Raw genomic sequence first — 17,972 nt, forward strand, 5'->3', positions numbered from 1 at the left:
ACACAGCCCAGCACATCACACAAACCAATCTTCCGTCCGTAGACTCACTTTACACCGCACGCTGTCAGAGCAGTGCTGCCAGGATAATCAAGGACACGACCCACCCAGCCAACACACTTTTCGTCCCTCTTCCCTCCGGGAGAAGGCTCAGGAACTTGAAGACTCATACGGCCAGATTGGGAACAGCTTCTTTCCAACTGTGATAAGACTGCTGAACGGATCCTGACCTGAATCTGGGCCATACCCTCCAAATAGCCGGACCTGCCTCTTGGTTTTTTTGCACTACCTTACTTTCCATTTTTCTATTTTCTATTTATGATTTATAATTTAAATGTTTAATATTTACTAATTTTAACTATTTTTAATATTTAATATTTGTAATCCAGGGAGTGTGAAGCGCAGAATCAAATATCGCTGTGATGATTGTACGTTCTAGTACCAATTGTTTGGCGACAATAAAGTATAAAGTATATCAAGCAATTCCTTAATCCTTCCAAAATCCATCAGGTAAAATGCTTGCTTTTAGTCATATACTTACATTTCACCATCACCATGTAAACATCAATGGTGCAGATATGAGGCTGTGGTAAGCGTTCGCCTTTCTCCAACAGACCGGGGATCTCACGAACAGCGATGTCCTCATATGGTTTACTGCCAAACGTCATCAGCTCCCATATGGTGACACCTGCGAAGAGCACACAATATTTCAAATCAGTTAATTCCTATAGCCACGGACAAAGGAGTTTAAAGTCACTTCCACGGCAATGTGCACAAAGCTGAACATATAAGCTTAAAATTGCTGTTGGCACAATTGCAGGTTCAATTGAGAATTTCTTGGGCTTCTGAGCATTTCAAAGGAAGCGTCTTCACTCAGGAGACTCCTGGGTGGTATATGAAAAGATTTACTTTGGTACAGGCAGAATGAATCAGCCGTTTTGCAAAGAAGCAATAAACTTCGTAACAGGCTGTGAACTGCTTTTAGAAGCCACTTATTTGTGCTGGAGAGGCCTGGGTAGCTGAAATTCAGCATTCGTTCTAGGTAATTGAAGGCTACAGATGAAGAATAACCAATTTTACTGATTGAGCACAAAGAAGCCCAATTAGAAAGACTCAAGGGGGGAAACCCTGAATGGGATTCATGGCCATTCCTCTCCCCCTTTACCCTTCTATCTTGACGTTGTAGACATGGGAAATGGTGTCAGTACAGGCCGCAGTCCTGGGCCCAGAAGAGGTGAAAACAGACCAACAAGAAGATGGCAGAGTTCCAGGGATGTGCTTCAGCAGACACCAATAATCTACACAACCGGTACTATCTCATGAGCACAAGTACAAGAAAGCACACCTGCGGACGACGTTCCTCATTGATTGCTGGAAGGTGCTAAACAGTTGGACACGATGAGCTGGGGGGAAAAGATCAAACCACAATAAAAGCAGGACAAAATAGGTTTTATCTGAAAGGAAACGCTGAGGAGATGTGCAGTATTTACAGTTGGGATTGCATAAGAAACGTACACAGGATAGCATCGCAATGACTTTTCACATATCCTCATCACATGTCAGTGTGCCTAAATTACTGTCCTGTGTATTCTTGATACCTCATGCACCACTGATACAAAAGAATGGAGCAATGGGAGGCGGTCCCCAACAGCTTATGTCATCGCCTGTGTCCAAGGTTGGGGGTTTTTGTAGGAATGGCAGTCAGCACACAAAGATGTGTGCCTTGCATTATAATGTTAATGTCCTGCAACACTGCACTGAGTGACAGTCACAGAGATACCAAACTATAGCAGCATCATACCAGTGTATTGCACTGAATGTCATGGTTGTAAGTGAATATTGAGCAAGCCAATCCTTGCAACATCCTACATTATTATCAACATCTTCAGAAAACACAGCTGCACAGACCTCAGAAGAAGTACCAGGTAAGGTCTCAGTCCAGTGCCACATCCAATCCATAAACACCTCCAAACATGGGATCGTAAGCAGATTGGATGAATCAACCTCAATAACAGCCACCCTGAGAGAATCATGCACAAAGTTCTCAGTTCACAGGACAAGATCCCTGGCTTCCCAACAGCGTGTTCATGCAACAATGCAATTAGTTTGCACATTTACTTGAGGAACTTGTCATTTCTGGTACACCTGAAACCTGCGTGGTGTGAAATTACATTCACACTGACCAAAAGGAGAGGCTTGCATTTCTATTGCGCTTTGCATCACCTCAAGATATCCCAAAGCATTTAACAGACAACTAAGACATTTTGTGTTGCTATAACTGTAATATTATTTAATGCAATTTGCGCATGGCAAACACCTACAAATTACGATACAACAATGATCTAATCTGCTGTTCTGTTTTCCAGAAGCTGAGGGCCAGTGCTAGCCAGGAAATCCCCCGGCCCCTTGAAAATAGAGCCAAAGGGATCTTGTATCCATTTGAGAAGCAGGTGGCAGTTTGGTTTGACAGCTCAAGTGTGAGTGCAGCACTCTCACAGTGTTGCACCTTTGTGTCAGCCTATGGGTGCCACGGTAGCGTAGCGGTTAGCGTGACGCTATCACAACTCGGGGCATCCTGGAGTTCGGAGTTCAATTCCGGCGCCATTCTGTGAGGAGTCTTGGTATGTCCTCCCTGTGACACGCCTGGGGTTTCTCCGGGTCCTCTGGTTACCTTCCACAGTCCCAGGTAGATTGTAAGTTGTCCCATGATCAGGTTAGGGTTAAATTGGGTTTGTCGGGGGCTGCTGGGGTGATGTGGCTGCTGGAAGGGCCTACTCAATGCTGTATCACCCAATAAATAAAATAAACCTTGGTTTTGTAACTACATAAAACATGAAATAAATTAACAGTAGTAGATTGGTGCTTATATTTATTTATTATCATTTGGAATCCTGGCAAAAGCTAGGAAAGGATGGGAATAGGTTTCCTATGAGGAAATTGCAGGACTCTGCTGAAAGTGCTGGTTTTGCTTTAGTCCAGCTGCAGTACAGATTACAGCCTTAAGAAATGGCACACTCCGGACTCAATCTTAAATGTGCGCCTGAAGCACCAGTTCTACTCACTGCATTATGAGTTAGTATCAAATACACTGTAACTTGCACTTGCTACCCCACTATGGCTTAGCCAGCCCACTCTTCACCTGTTTGGCAAGCTTTCTTTACAGTATGGAGAGGCAAACAAATGTGTTGCTGTTGACACTTGTCCATCAAACGCCAGGGTGGAGTGGGTTGTGCTGTGATTTTATTAATGATTCTGATTGTAACACAAAAATATTTGTGCCTGCGATCAGCTTTAATATATAGTTGTTGCAGAACTGTTTTAAGATCTATCCTCGGACGCATGGAAGTGCAGGATGGGGTTGGTGCCAGTGGACCATTGCTGGGCAAATTTGATGTCTTTAATTGCAGAGGAATAATGGAAAAGATAACACTGTGCCATTTACTTCAGGAAAGGAATTTGGAAATCCTGACAATAAAATCCTCAAGATTTCACACCAGTTTCTCACTGGGAGAATGAAAATAACGAGATGTTTGATAGTGTAATCGAGGGAATGGTGTGCAGGTCACAAGAAGTTACCTGGTAATATGCAGATTGCTCCCAAGAGCCACCTCTTTCCTTTTTCCCATTCAAATGATGGTGTGAAAATAAAGGAATAGCCTTAACGTCTCTAAGAGTAGGCATTGTGATGATTAGGGTCGCGTTGAATGCTCTACGGCACCATGGAGATTTTCTACTGTATTTCCAAAGAGCACAATATTGTGCACAAGAATCCAAACAATACATACCCTGTTGAATAACTTCCAAACACAGCTTTTGAGCAGCAAATAACAAATAGGCACCAACATTTCTAAATTTCTATTCAGTAATGGTCTGATATCATGAATGCTTGGTTTAAGCCAACAGCAATTTCCAGCCTATATCTTCATCTTCTCTCACATATTTTATCCTAGATATACTTGTGGTAATTTGTGTACAAATCAGTAATGTCAGACCCCTCCCCCCATGAAGTGCAAAGATGTGTTCCAGTTACTTGGGGCTTCAGTTGTTCTTATTGCTGTGGGAGAACTTCATTCTGTGTCTTCCCCAAGTACAGATGCTCAGGAACTAACCATTGGAAGATCTCAGTGACAGTCACAAAGGTGGAATGATTCCCAAGGTAGCCAGAGGTGGGTGCATGAACCATCTACAGCTGGTATCCAGTAACATTTCCAAGATCTACAGATTGCTAAACTGCCTCAAACTGGATGTCAATAGGCTTTCAATTTCAATTTGTATGAACGTCTTAGACAAGTTGGTAGAGAGATTCAATCACAATGATCTTAATGAAAAAAGTATCTCTGGTCTTCTAGATATCATAGTAACTCCTTTACTCACCACCTCCAAGTCGCATCCATCCATCCTAAGTGAGATTCCATAATATACTGTACATGGTGCAGCTTGATCACTACCTTGCGCAATGGCCGAATAATCTTATGACCCATTCTCTATCATAATGATTTACAAGTCCCTTGCCTGATCCATCTGTGTCAATATTTTCCCATTTTTCTTGTAATGCCTTTGATTATTTTGTATTGCGAAAGTTTACTCTAAGTTATGCTTTTCTTGTGATCGCAAGACCCTGTTGGACATTGGATGTGGAATGCTGCAAGTCCGGTTACCTGGTTTATCAGCGAACAGCAGGTGAGGACAGCGGAGGAACTGCGGGGCCTCAGTTGTAGCGAGGACTTGGCCTCAAGCTGAGGTGTCACCTGTTTGCAGCCGTCCAGTAGGGGGATGTTGGAGTTGGTGCCGAGGGTGTCAGAAATGCCCCCAGTGTTCACTCGGCAGAGGACAAGCTATGTTGTGTTCAGCAGCAAACCGTTGCAGTGTCAACGAACTCAGGGACTTGGACTGTGTTCTTCTTTTGTGTGACTGTGCTTTACTGCTGCCTTGTTTGTGCTCTGTGCATTGTGCGGATGACGGGGGAGCTGTGTGGCATTGGTCATAGTAAGGATTAGGCCTTGGGCCGTGGTGTTGCCTGTTTGAGGCCATCCAGAGAAGTTGATGCTGCCCTCCAATATTTGCTTGGCAAAAGACAAGTTGTATTGTATTCCACTGCAGACTGCTGCAATATTCATGGATTCGGGGACTTGGACTATTTCTTTCTGTGTGACTCTATTTTACTGCTACCTTATATGTGCTATATGTGCCTTGTGCTGTGTATCACTGTTAGTACTGTGTTTTGCACCTTGGCACCAGAGGAACAATTTTGTTTGGCTGTTTTCATGGGTATTCATGTATGATTGAATAACAATTAAACTTGAACTTGTTGAAGAACATCAGGCCTGCCAAAACAATGTTTCCTGGGGGTTGTGCCTGTTTCTTCTATCTACTTAACTACCCTGCTATTTTGCTATCATCTCCTAATTGAGCTAAAGTGACCAACATGCTGTCTCAGATCATGTATGAAAAAGACAAAAGGTTGTCTTAACATGGAACCCTCTCACCCAACCCTTACATACTTTATGCTTGCCTTTGCATAGATCCTTTGGCTCAAATCGACCAACCAGAGTGTGATGGCAAGTCTTTTGTCTTAGGACACTTTGACAAAGGCCCCACTGAAGTTGAAGTAAGCTGCATTCTGCCATAGTATCTCTGCTCCCTTGGGAAACTCAAATAAATTATTTGGGGCTTTTACTGAAGTCTATACTCCCTTTTCATCATCTCCACCCGTTCTCCACCAGATTCTTGCCTCACTGCAGAAATTAGGTTATTTTTGCATCAGTTTTGTTTAAGAATTCAAAAATGCAGCACTGCACCTTTAAGAATAAAACAAAATGCTTCTGTAAGTATATGACTCACCATAACTCCACACATCACTTTGATGGGTGTATCTTCTAAAGTGGATGCTCTCTAGTGCCATCCATTTAATGGGCATCTACAGCAGGCAACAGACAGACAGACACTCAACAACAAAGCAACAACAGGGTGGGCCAATTTTTATAACAATGGACACTGATGTTTGTCTTTATGGCTTTAGGCACCTGCACCACGCAGCAGCTCAGCCATTTTCTAATTCACAGTTCACAGTGGTTTTCGGTTCAGTAAAATGACCAGGCAGAAAATCCAGGGAGCCTTGAATCACATGAAGTTTCTATGAATGGGAACTTCAAAAAAAAACATTACACACAAGACCAATTTACAAGCCCAGTAGGAGGCACGTGGCCTTGTGTTTTTTGTAATATGGTGATGTTGCACATAAATATGTTTCATTAAAAAAAACAATCCTTAAAGAATATATACCAAACTTCTGATCCTTGCAAGCATTGAATCGCTCAAATGATATGGAAACATTTCAGATCTTGGATCGGTTTATCAGAGGTTGCTGCATCTGTTTTTGGTGGTTATCATGTGCTCTAGCTTGCTCAGCTAATTCATCTCCTGATTCACCATGCCCAAAGAAAGGAGTGACACAATTCTGATGATTTAGGAAGAGATGCAGATTTGGTTCAGCGATGCGCTGACCTTGAATTTTGCGCCTCTGAGGTTCAGCTCAAATCGATGCAATTGCTTTCCCCGTCCCTTTAATTTCTAATTTCACGGCAGAACACGTGTCCCGACTTACGCCTGCTTGAGTCAGGAGCCAGTTTCAGCAATGTAAAATTTGTTCTTGTGCAAGCCAGACTTCACTATGTTTAATAGGAGTGCAAATTTAAATTTGCAAAGTTCATTTTGCGCAGAAATGTTGGCATGCCTAGATTGTATGAAATATTCTTTCCCAATTTACAATTTGTAAATTTGAGGTTCCCAGATTATTGAAACAGACTCATGAAGAGATACTGCTCCTTTCACATGGCTTCTACACACATAACAGAGAAAAGCAGAGCAAAACTCCGGATGCATAAGTAATGAGCAAAGGAAAAATAAGGCACTTCCAGATAAAAAGTGAGCCTTGCAATTATACAACACACTATCTCTTCACTCAGAACTGTCTAAGTAGTTACTTCTACTCTATAGCTAAATGTAGCTACCAATTTGCGCACTGCAAAATGCTACAGATGCTGACGAGATAAATGGCCCACCGGTTGGTACGTTGAACACTGGGGGAGTTCCTGCTCTGTGTTTAATTAATATATGAGATCTTTACTGTCCAATTGTTGGTGAACAATCTGCTCTTCACTCATGACTAATATTTGCGCAAAACCAGTTGTACAAGATGGCTCATACATCTATGGAGAAGTGCTGTAGGTGCTTGAACAAAAACAAATAGTCTTTGCTGAAAGAATAACAACTGTGCAGTTGAGACAGAGGATTAGCCACGATCTTATTGAAAATCAGAGCAGGCTCAATTGGCTGACAAGCTTCCTCCTGCTCCTTTCCTTTTGTACTTGTGAAGCTTGCCCTGAAGAAAAATATTCCCATCCAGTGAATATGATTATTTTATTTTTAAAGTAATTTCCCTTCTGAAAAACTGCTTGCTTTTGAAATGGGCGCTATTTGGGAGCAGGAACCTTTTCGAATATCACTAATAAATTAACTTAGGTTTCCCTGATGTATTGAAACCAGCATTTGTGGAAGAATGAAGTTAATATTTTCTCCGTAGTAGATTACTTAACCAAGATGAAAAATGACGAACCTTAACTTCATCGAAGAAATACTTCTTTTCATCCAGTGCCAAGAGGTTGGTGATACCAAAGTCTGTAATTTGAACATGGCTGGAGGATTTCACCAGTACGTTTCTGGCAGCCAGGTTCCGATGAATCATCTTCTTCTCCTCCAGGTATCTCATACCCTGTGATAATAATATTAATGTGTTTAACTAAATCATACTCTGTAACTGTAATCACTCACCCAATAGTCCATTGAGAGAAATGTTCTCCACCAAGGGCTTATCAGCAACTTACCTTCACCAAGGCTATGCATAATACTTGTTTTTTGCCAAGCAAAGAGATAAAGTGTGAGGTCTCACTTACCTTGGCGATCTGAACAGACCAGTTGAGAAGCATTTGAGACTGGATGGTCTCCTTGTTTTTGTGGAGGTACGCAAGGAGAGAGCCAAGTGGCAGGAACTGTGTGACTATCTGGAGTGGTGCTCCAGGACAGATTCCAAGGAGCCGCAGTACATGATGGTGATCCAGGCTGCCCACCATCAACATATCCTACAAGTAAAACCATACCATTAATTACCAAGTACAGCATAAACCTATAGTAGGCTTCTTCTGTGGCAAGTTGTAGAGATATAACTGGTGAGCTATTTTCCCCAGTAGTTGTTCACCTCCACAGATCTCCACTCAAAAGGCAAGGAATAAGAGCCAAATTCAGTCAACCATTAAGAATCACAGATTATCCTCGCCCTCTCATGACAGGGAGAGCCAAACCCCTTCTTGCCCATTGGACCCATTCACTTACCTGCCACAAAGGGAACTTTCCCCTAATGATACACTTTACCAGCTCACCCCCAACCACGCCTAACTGGAACTCTACACAGTCTCACACTGCCTCAACATCAACTTTGCTGTAAATCAACTAATTTCTCTGATCGTCACTAATCCCAGAAAAAAATGCACAGAGAAGACTGAGGCACTGCTAATTGTAACATCAATAGAAGATCAAGAAAAATGCATGTGAATGAACATGGCTGCTCATTGGTCAGGAGAAGTACATCATGGATGTGGAATCTGAGGAGAGTTAGTTGAAATTGTATGTGAATTTTCACATAGAGCAATTGGAATTTTATACATTGGACTATAATAGCGTAACGGTGAAACTACCAGATTAGCATTCAGAGTTGCAAAACTACCAGTTTAGAGATACAAGGTAAAACTCCACCATGGCAGTTGGAGACTTTTAATTCAAATAATTAAATAAATATGTTTTTTTTGGGGTGGGGTGGGGAAGCTGGTCTAAACCTATCTGGTTCACCAAAGTCTCTCAGGGAAATAAAATCTGCTATTCTTACCTAGCCTGGGCCTCTCTGTGACTCCAAATGAAAATTAAGCTGATGCTCCATCTGCCAACTTGTTGATACAAAAGGTCCTTCTTCAAAGAAGAGGTGGAGAGTTTATCTTGGCCAATGTGATTGACTTTTAACTTCCCCTCCCAGTCCAGGGACAATTACAAATGCACAATAAATAAAGAGTTTCTTTGAATGATTAAAAAAAAAAGCTGGCCTACCTCGTTCACAGTCCTTGAGGTCTCAGAGCAATGTCCTTCCTGCAAGACCTTGATGGCCACTGGAATCTTTACGGACTCACCCTCAGGAATCCAGAAACCCTGGAAGCAGAAATCTCATAGATAATCAGGAATGGACCCACATCAACCCTGGATCTGGCTCAGCTCAGCACTAACTGGTGTCTCAGCATTATCTCGATCTTCATCTCACCAAAGCTCTTTCTCGTGTATCATAAATTCTTCCCAATAAATAGCAACATATTTAAATTAGTAAATGAATACCTGGTTTTATTCTAGCACCACTATCTGCTGACAGTATTTTATTCTATGGTGCCGTACTTAAAAGTTATTCAAACTAGGATCACGTTTTGTGAAGAGATTGCACTGCATTAGTGTGTGCCAGCTGAGGTTCAGTGGGTAGCACTCACTCCTCTAACTCAGTAGGTAACGGCTTTAAGACCCACTCCAGTATCTTGGGCGCAATAAAGCATTTTGGCATTCCAGTGCAATACCAAGGGAGTTCTGCACCCTCTCTCACATAAAACATTAAACTGAGGGTCTCCCAAGTGGATACAAAAGATCCTATATAGTACTTTTGTTTGTCGGACTTTTCCTCAATATCTTGGCCAATATTTATTCCTTAACTGATATCATTAAAACTGATGATCTGGTCATTTTCACATCACAGTTTGTAAGGAGCATACTGTACACAAAAATGGCTGCCACATACTCTACTTTACAATGGTGACTCCACTTTAAAAAATGCTTATGTACTTCAGGACATTCTGAAAGGTGCCACAAGTCTTTCTTTTTATAAATTCCAGTTCAGTGCACCACAATCAATCTCAGAATCAGTTCCCGTTTGATCATTTGACTGGGTCTGTTTAACAATAAGATACTAGTAGAGTGTGCCATCCCTGAAGAATTATTTTCTCCATTAATGGTGAGTTTTATGCTTTGACTCCATGCTGCAAATTTGCTTTTGTTACCGATGGCACACTAGCATAGCAGTTATGTTAATACATCGCTTTACGGTGCCAGGGTTTGATTCCCACCATTGTCTGTATGAATTTATACGTTCTTCCTGTGACTGTGTCAGTTTCTTCCGGGTGCTCTGGCTTCCCCCCATGTGGATAAGGGTTAGTGAGTCATGGGCATGCTATGCTGGCGCTGGAAGTGTGGTGATACTTGCAGGCTGCCCAGCACATTCCTCACTGATTTGATTTGACGCAAACAACCCATTTCAGTGTGTGTTTTGCTGACATTTGTCAAATAAAGGAGGGGGAGGAGAAGATGGCGACGTGACGCAGCGCGCACGGCGGCTCCGAAATGATATTGTATGTGTTAACTAAGAGCTGTGCACAATCCTGATTTGATGGAGACAGGCGTGAGAAGTGCGAAGGAACACCTGGAGAAATTTCTGAAATGCCTGCTTTGCTGCCGCTGCTACTGTGCGATCGAGAATCTCCGGAGGGGAAGGCCCTAAATCCTCGGCTTTGCCTATTGCCTGTTGCTGGGGCTGGGGTCGAAGCGCTCGGCAGAGATGGTGCTCGGTTCTTGGTGTCGGAGGGCTGGTCGGACGCTCAAAGTTTTCAGATGGACTCAAGAGTCGGCTGTGGTCGGGTGCTTCCAGGGTGCTGCATCGGCAAGTTTGTGGCGCTGAAAGCTCATGGCAGGGAGAGTTTTTCTTCCTTCTACCATCTGCGTGAGATGATGGGACTTTCGAGAGATTTTGAGACTTTTTTTTACCGTGCCCATGGTCTGTTCTTCATCAAATTATGGTATTGCTTTGCACTATTGGAACTATATGTTATAATTATGTGGTTTTTGTCAGTATTTCAGTCAGTTTGTCTTGTGTTTCTGTGATATCATTCTGGAGGAACATTGCATTACTAAATGACAATAAAGGAGGACTGCGTGTCCTCATAATCTAATCTAATCTAATCTAAAACTAATCTAGATCTAAATCTCATCCTTTGGAACCAGCAAAGATTTTCATCCTTAAACAGCTTTTTGATTTTTGTTTCTGAATGCAAAACTGTCCATCACTGAAAATTATGACTTTAAACTCAGCTACAATGGCAGTTAAGATTCATCAGTCTTAACTATCACAGGAATACCTCAGCAGAATGCAAAGACTCAAGAACAGCAAAATTGTAAATTTACCTTATCCTGTGGCAGTGACCCACACCCACTCACCTTGTACACTGTTCCAAATACTCCAGACCCCAAGACCTTTATTTTGCGCAGTTCCGTCTCTTTCAGAATCCGTGTGTTCACCTGATTGGGTGAGTCGGCAGTGGGATCGAGGGGATCCAACAGCTAATGAGAAAAAAGCAAAATCACAGATACAATGTATTACCCTAATGGTGCTGATGCTAAGTATGATTAATCTAATTTGATTACACATAGAAAAATCAGGGACTTTTCAGAAGATGTCTCAAACTGATAACACTTCCTTGACTGTCTTCCTAACTGCAAAGAGATTTAGTAGAGCTAGTGTAACTCTAAAAGCAACCTCTGAACACTTCCCATCTTGGACAACTTCTCACCTCTGTCTCCAGGTATCGCCGCATTGCCCTCTTTTTCCGAATGATCTGCCTTCTCCAGTAAACAACAGCCAGCAGCACCACAATTGTCACAGCCACCAGTCCTCCAACAATTCCTGCCACAATGTGAGGGATTTGTCTGCATTCAAAACAATACAAATCAAAGTGTTGTGTCCCCCACACTGCAGCACGTAGGTCATTCTTTTCCTTCCCAAAATAAGAAAGTCTACATTATAGTTAGAAAAAGGATAGCTACATTCGAGCTTTAAAGGTCACTTCAGTTACATTGCAAAACAAATTTGCAAATTAGAATTTGAAAAATGGACTAAGGCCACACAGTTCAATGGCACACTGTACGGCGTTCTAATGACAACACAGTCAAAGAGTTATAGAGCACTATAACACAGAAACAGACCCTTTGGCCCATCTAGTCTGTGCTAAAGTGGGCAATTTACTGCGTGTCAGCTAGCTATCATTAATGAAGAGGAGTGAATGTGAGAAGGAGAGAAGGCATGTGGAGAGAGAGAGAGAGAGAGCAGAGAGGGGAGGGAGTGTGAAGAAAGAGAGGGCACAGATAGAGAGGGAGAGGGAGTACAGAGAGGGACTGTACACTGGGAGAAGGAGCAATCAGCAACTCCCTCTCTACAACGTTATTCCACGTTACGACAATCCCCGCCGCACACAGGAAATGCATGAGGTGGAGAACTTTAATTCAGTTGATTAAATGTGTCCTTTAAAGCTCTGGGGAAAAGCAGAATGAAACAGAAGAAAAAAAACACAGGGATACTAATACACAGCAAACAAGACATAGGTGATCTAATAAATTGGAATTTCCTTACTGAAGGGGACAGAAAACTTTGCTGAAGAAATGTTGCTTGATCCAGAAACATCAGTTTCTTACCCCTTGTTGGGTGAGAACATTTGAATTGTCACAGCCAAGTAGTTTGGAGCCGTTCAGTGAGGCTGCTCCATTTCAGGTACAACCATTACTGGGTTGGATACATTACAACCACCTCCCTCTTTCTGTGCCTAAATAATACTTAGCCCAGTGGTGCTATCAGCCATAGACAAATTTCTGCCCTATTGAGTCTTCTAATTGGAAAGGGAGCCAGCATTCGGTCCAGCTCTCTACAAAAACTACCAATTAGTCCCTGCACTCTTCCCATTGATTTATAACATTTAAGTAGATATTCCAGTGCCCTTTATTTTCTGACCTTACTATTAAATTCATCCATTTAATTTTTGGGTCTCTCTTCAGATTGCATTTATCTTCATAGTTTAGAGAACTAGGAATTATTCCTTCCACCCATCACCTCCCAGCTTCTTACTTCATCCCCCCACCCACCTTCCCCCTCACCTGGTCTCACCTATCACCTGCCAGCTTGTACTCTTCCCCGCTCCCCACCTTCTTATTCTGGCTTTTGTCCCATTCCTTTCCCGTCTTGGCCCAAAACATTGTCTGTTTATTCCCCTCCAGAGATGCTGCCTGATCTGCTGAGTTCCTCTAGCATTTTCTGCGTGTTGATCATAGAACTAGGAATTATTTTTAGTTTTAAATCCTGGTTATGAAAAAATGTAATAATTCCACTAGTTGGCTCTCATTTTCATGTTTAAAATATGGTACCAATTATGACACAACCATTACCACAACCTATATTTCTGTAGCACCTTTCAAACAGTAAAACCAAGATACTGTATTGGTGTGTCATCAAGCAAAAATTTATTAACATATTAAGATAGAGGCAGAGGTGAAAGTATGCCGGTGCAAGCCAGTATTGTATTCTGGTGACAAAGCGCCAGTAAGTTCTGTTTGCAATATGACTAAATCAATGAAATATTTATTTTCACCTCTAGATATGAAAGGAGGGAAAAGAGGCAAAAGGGCATACGTGTTAAGGAAGCAAATTATTGAGCCTAGAAGTAGGGCAGCTGAAGAAATGGCTGCCAATAGCAGACAGATTAAAATTGGAGATCAATATTAGCCAGATCGTGAGGACTGAAGGTTGGGGGGGGGGAGCTGGAGGGGATAATTGAAATAAAGAGGGGTGAGGCCAAAGAGGGATCCAAAAAGAAGGATGAGGGAAGCCAGGAGATTGTTAATGTTGGAACATGGTGGCCTCAGTGAAGGGAAAGATGTGTGCCTCTGTGCTAAATATAGCTCTAAGATTTAGGGTGAAGCGAGATCATGAAGAATTAAAATACTGCCTCATCTTTGTACAAGGATTCATTGCAAAATATTCAGTCATGAACAATGCTTCACAAGTTCCTCTCAAATGCCCTGTAACTATCATCTGAGGAACATCTTGTCATAGGTTTTGCAGATACATTTCAGAATGGGAACAAGGCTCCGAGAAGTGGTGATTTTTCCACTGGCAGTGAAAAGATTTGAACCAGTCAGGCTGTAACAGGAGTGGTGAACAGTCATGATGTCTTCAGCAAAGCCATCTGTTTCATTCAATATTCAAAACGTTCAAGATTTCATACACGTGGTTAAGGATGGAGATGGTATTTGGCACTGTATATTGCACCATGAATGCTGCATTTAACTTCACACAATGGAGGAAGGAGAGAAGTCAAGCTTCCCCACAACCCTATTACATTCCACCAGATGAGTCAGAAGGCTGGGCTATTATCAAAGCAGTTCTGCAAAGGTGGTGCAACAGAGGAGGATCGGCTAATTGGCCTCATTCGTGCCTTCCTCTGGGAAGGTGATATTGCCTATTTCTTTAGCAGAGGGGCACCACAGTGCGAGTGAAATATATACACATGCCATCAGCTGGGACCAGAGCATTTTGCAGCTCTGACTGGTGTGCAACCTTGACTGGTTGGCTTCAAGTTTCCAGGTTGATACCTGGTGCAATATAGCAATGTTTCCATCCTTAACCATTAATTCATACCCAACACTGCACTCTTTAAAAGGTACAAGTCACAGTCACGCTGTTAAATGAAGCCGTAAGTACCTCACCTGTAAAGAACTCTCTGTTGTAATTGAAACTATGACTAGTGTGAATTCAGATGGACAAAAATGCAGTAAAATCCATTTTCCCCCCTCCAAGTTCTCCCCTTGGGAATGAGATTACCTAAAGCAACTCAGATCCAAGATCAAGTAGGGAGGTTGGTGAGGAATACCTTGGTGCTCAATGCCATCTATGACAGTGCACCCTACAACTGAGCATCAGGGCAGCCCCCATTGCAACCAAAATCTTGACCAAAATGTATTCAACAAAAGCAGAGGATTTCTTGAACAGGTGAGGTCTGACAGGAGGCGGAAACAACAGCCAAAGCAGGATGAAAATGCTGATGGGAATGAATGTTATCATGCAGCAATCAAAACAATGCCCAATGAAAGCATTGATACAGACACACAGGGAGCATCACAACTCTGGGAAATGGGGCTGATGGTAGCAGATGATGTAACTGAGTGCTTGTTAATTTCAAAACAGAGTATTAAAAATAGATGGGTATTTCTGATCAACAGGGATGGTACATAATGAGTGTTGTGACATGGAGTACAACATAAGGCTCCTACTAAGATCTTGTTCAGTTCTTCACATCTTGCAGACTACCTGAATTGTAGGTTGTGTCCCGCACAGTATCAGAATATGGGGAGTGGCCATAGAAGAGACTTTTCTTTTTCCACCCGGGTATAAGAACGGAAACTGAATAGCTAACCTGTGATTCAGGACCCTCCCCACTATCTAGAACATCTTCAGAAGGTAGTGCCTCAAAGAAGTGGCATCCATCAGTAAGGACCCTTAACATCTGGGATATGCTCTCTGCTCATTACTACCTTGAGGAAGGAGGTGAAGGAGTGTGAAGACCTACACTCGGTGTTTTAGAAACTGCTTCTTCCCCTCCACCGTCAGATTTATGAACTGTCCATGAACACATCCTCACTATTCCTTTTGTTTTGCCTTGTGTATTTTGTAATTTATAATAACTTTTTGTCTTTGCACTGTACTGCGCTGCAAAACACATTTCACTTCATATAGGACAGTGATAATAAACGTCATTCTGATTCTGCAGTTCACCACTGATAGTGGTCAGGAGTGCAAATCCCAACTGATTTCCAGCAATCCACTCCTCACTTCTCCCAAAAGCTTGATCTCAAATAGCAGATGTAGAATCCCAATTTTTATGTCAATTTACAACAGCTAACTGAATGCACAATCAGGGACTTAAGCTCCAGTTAGTGTTGGAATTCGATTCAGGTAAAGTAGTAAATCAGACAGTATAAGGCAATTCCTCTCCACTGTACACAGTCCTGGCAACTAAATTCAGAATGGAATTAACCACCAGGCATGAAAGCTTACTGACTCAAAAGGCCAACTGTTACTATCCCCATAGGTGCAGCCTGATTTGCTGATTAGTTCTAGCCGTCTCTGGTCTTATTTAATTCCACTAAATGCAGCTGAGCTGAATATTGGCGGGCACCTATAATGGGAAACCAAGGCCACTAACCCTGTATTGCAGTCTCACCCAAGTTGACTCTCTTGTAGCTCTGCCCTTTCCACCACACAAACCACCAGGCCAGGTGTGCTCACACAATTACTATTCAAAACAAAGGCAAAATTCTCTTGTTGGTTCTGTACCCCTTCCTGAAGCAGATCTCATATTGCAGTTGTACGTCACATGTCACAGCTGTAGTTCAAAGGGGCAGGTGGAGAGGATGTTACCTATTGTGTAATGCTTTGATGGGAGCCATCCAAGGATAGCGAGAGCAATCCAGCCCAGTAGGACCCTTACACCTGTATTTCAATCAGATAAAGAGAAAGGTGAAGATCATAAGGAAGCACACATGCAGTTGATTAACGGTACCTATGGACAACTTCACCACAATCCGCAGCATCGGGACCTCGGCACCTGGTTTCACAGCAATACAAAAATAACAAGTAAAACCACAAAGCAGTTCATAGCAAAGAAGTGACAACCTGGTTAGAAACACCAATTAAAATCCTGGGAGGATATACTCGGAGAATGGTGTTTGCACCAAGAATACGCTTTGCACTTAACAAGTCTCCCCCTCGTGCATTACCCCTCTGTTGCTCATCAGAAAAAACTCAAAACTCTAGAACCTTCATCCGACTGGGTGATCAGATTGTCTGCTGGAGAGAGGCACACCAGAGGAGAGAACCATACAGCAGAGAAACAAGCTCCTTGGCCCATCTTATCTAGGCCAACAATGGTGCCCATCTATGCCAATGCCATTTGGCTGCAATAGACCCTTACCCCTTTACTCCTTTCCTATTCATGGGGCTGTCCAATGCCTTTTAAACATTGTAATGGTATCTGCCTCCTCCACTGCCTTTGGCAGCATGTTCCATATACCCATCACCATCTGTGTGGAAAACTTAATGCTGAGATCTCCTCTAACTTTCTCCCCTGTGCCCTCTAGCCCTAGACTCTTCTACCCTGGAAAAAAAGATGATAGTATCCTAACCCAACCTATCCAGTCTCTCCTTAAAACAACAACCTTCCATCACAGGCAACATCTTGGTGAATCTCGTCTGCACTCCCTCTGTTGTGACCGCATCCTTTCTACAGTACACAGTACTCCAAACGTGGTCTAATCAATATTAGATACAGCTGCAACTTAACATAGCTTTGTTCACTCTCTGTTCCTAGGCTGGATAAGATCAGAACCCTTGTCCTCACTATACTGTGGCACAAACCCAAGGCAGCATTACTAATACACGCAGACTTCCGGTCTGCTGTGTCGTTAGCTTCAGGGGTTTGGTTCCTGCCAACATTGAGACTTTACACCCAACTCCCATAATGAATCCAGGTGGTTATCACTCACGCAGGAGCCTTAACACCCCAGTACTGCCCAATTCTTGAAATTAGGCCTGATTCCATCAACTCAATGTCCAACATAGACATTTCTGACAGGGGACCATTGTGTAATAATCCGATCTGGGCACAAGTCCTGGACAATGTCTAACCTTCTGGTGGAGGGTGGAATGGAGGTGGGTGAGCTTATTCAACAAAGAGGTTATGCTTCCTCTCTAAACTCATCATACGGGTTATGATTGTCCATAAAACGTAGCCCCCTTGCCACACCACCCTGCTCCTTTGTAACACTGAATTGTAAAAAAATGTTCATACCCATGGAATTATAACCTGTCACACTGGTACTCACCCCACAGAACCTTCCCCTATTCAACACTGTTCTCCAACAGAAGAGTGCAATGATATAAAAGCACACCACCTTTGAAGACTTAACCAGTCTGTGAATCCTTCCAGTACACACTGTTCTGCTAGGGAAAAGTGCAAAGA

At 42.6% G+C, this 17,972-nt stretch overlaps 1 protein-coding gene across 2 annotated transcripts in view; it reads right to left on the minus strand.

Moving 5' to 3' along the window:
* The window catches only part of erbb3a (erb-b2 receptor tyrosine kinase 3a), a 137,737-nt gene that overhangs the window by 15,686 nt on the left and 104,079 nt on the right, over positions 1–17,972 (minus strand). Inside the window, exons 17-24 of one of the 2 annotated variants that reach the window (XM_072249569.1) lie at positions 16,373–16,444; positions 11,700–11,835; positions 11,347–11,469; positions 9,151–9,249; positions 7,950–8,135; positions 7,613–7,768; positions 5,839–5,914; positions 539–685 (exon numbers count right to left, since the gene is read on the minus strand). In XM_072249569.1, coding sequence (XP_072105670.1) covers positions 539–685; positions 5,839–5,914; positions 7,613–7,768; positions 7,950–8,135; positions 9,151–9,249; positions 11,347–11,469; positions 11,700–11,835; positions 16,373–16,444 — 995 coding nt within the window. Of the gene's footprint in view, positions 1–538; positions 686–5,838; positions 5,915–7,612; positions 7,769–7,949; positions 8,136–9,150; positions 9,250–11,346; positions 11,470–11,699; positions 11,836–16,372; positions 16,445–16,514; positions 16,560–17,972 lie in introns of both variants that reach the window. The other variant, XM_072249570.1, reaches the window with a different exon arrangement.

This window comes from Mobula birostris, chromosome X (assembly GCF_030028105.1).
Source record: "Mobula birostris isolate sMobBir1 chromosome X, sMobBir1.hap1, whole genome shotgun sequence".
In the NCBI taxonomy this organism is placed as follows: Eukaryota; Metazoa; Chordata; class Chondrichthyes; order Myliobatiformes; family Myliobatidae; genus Mobula; species Mobula birostris.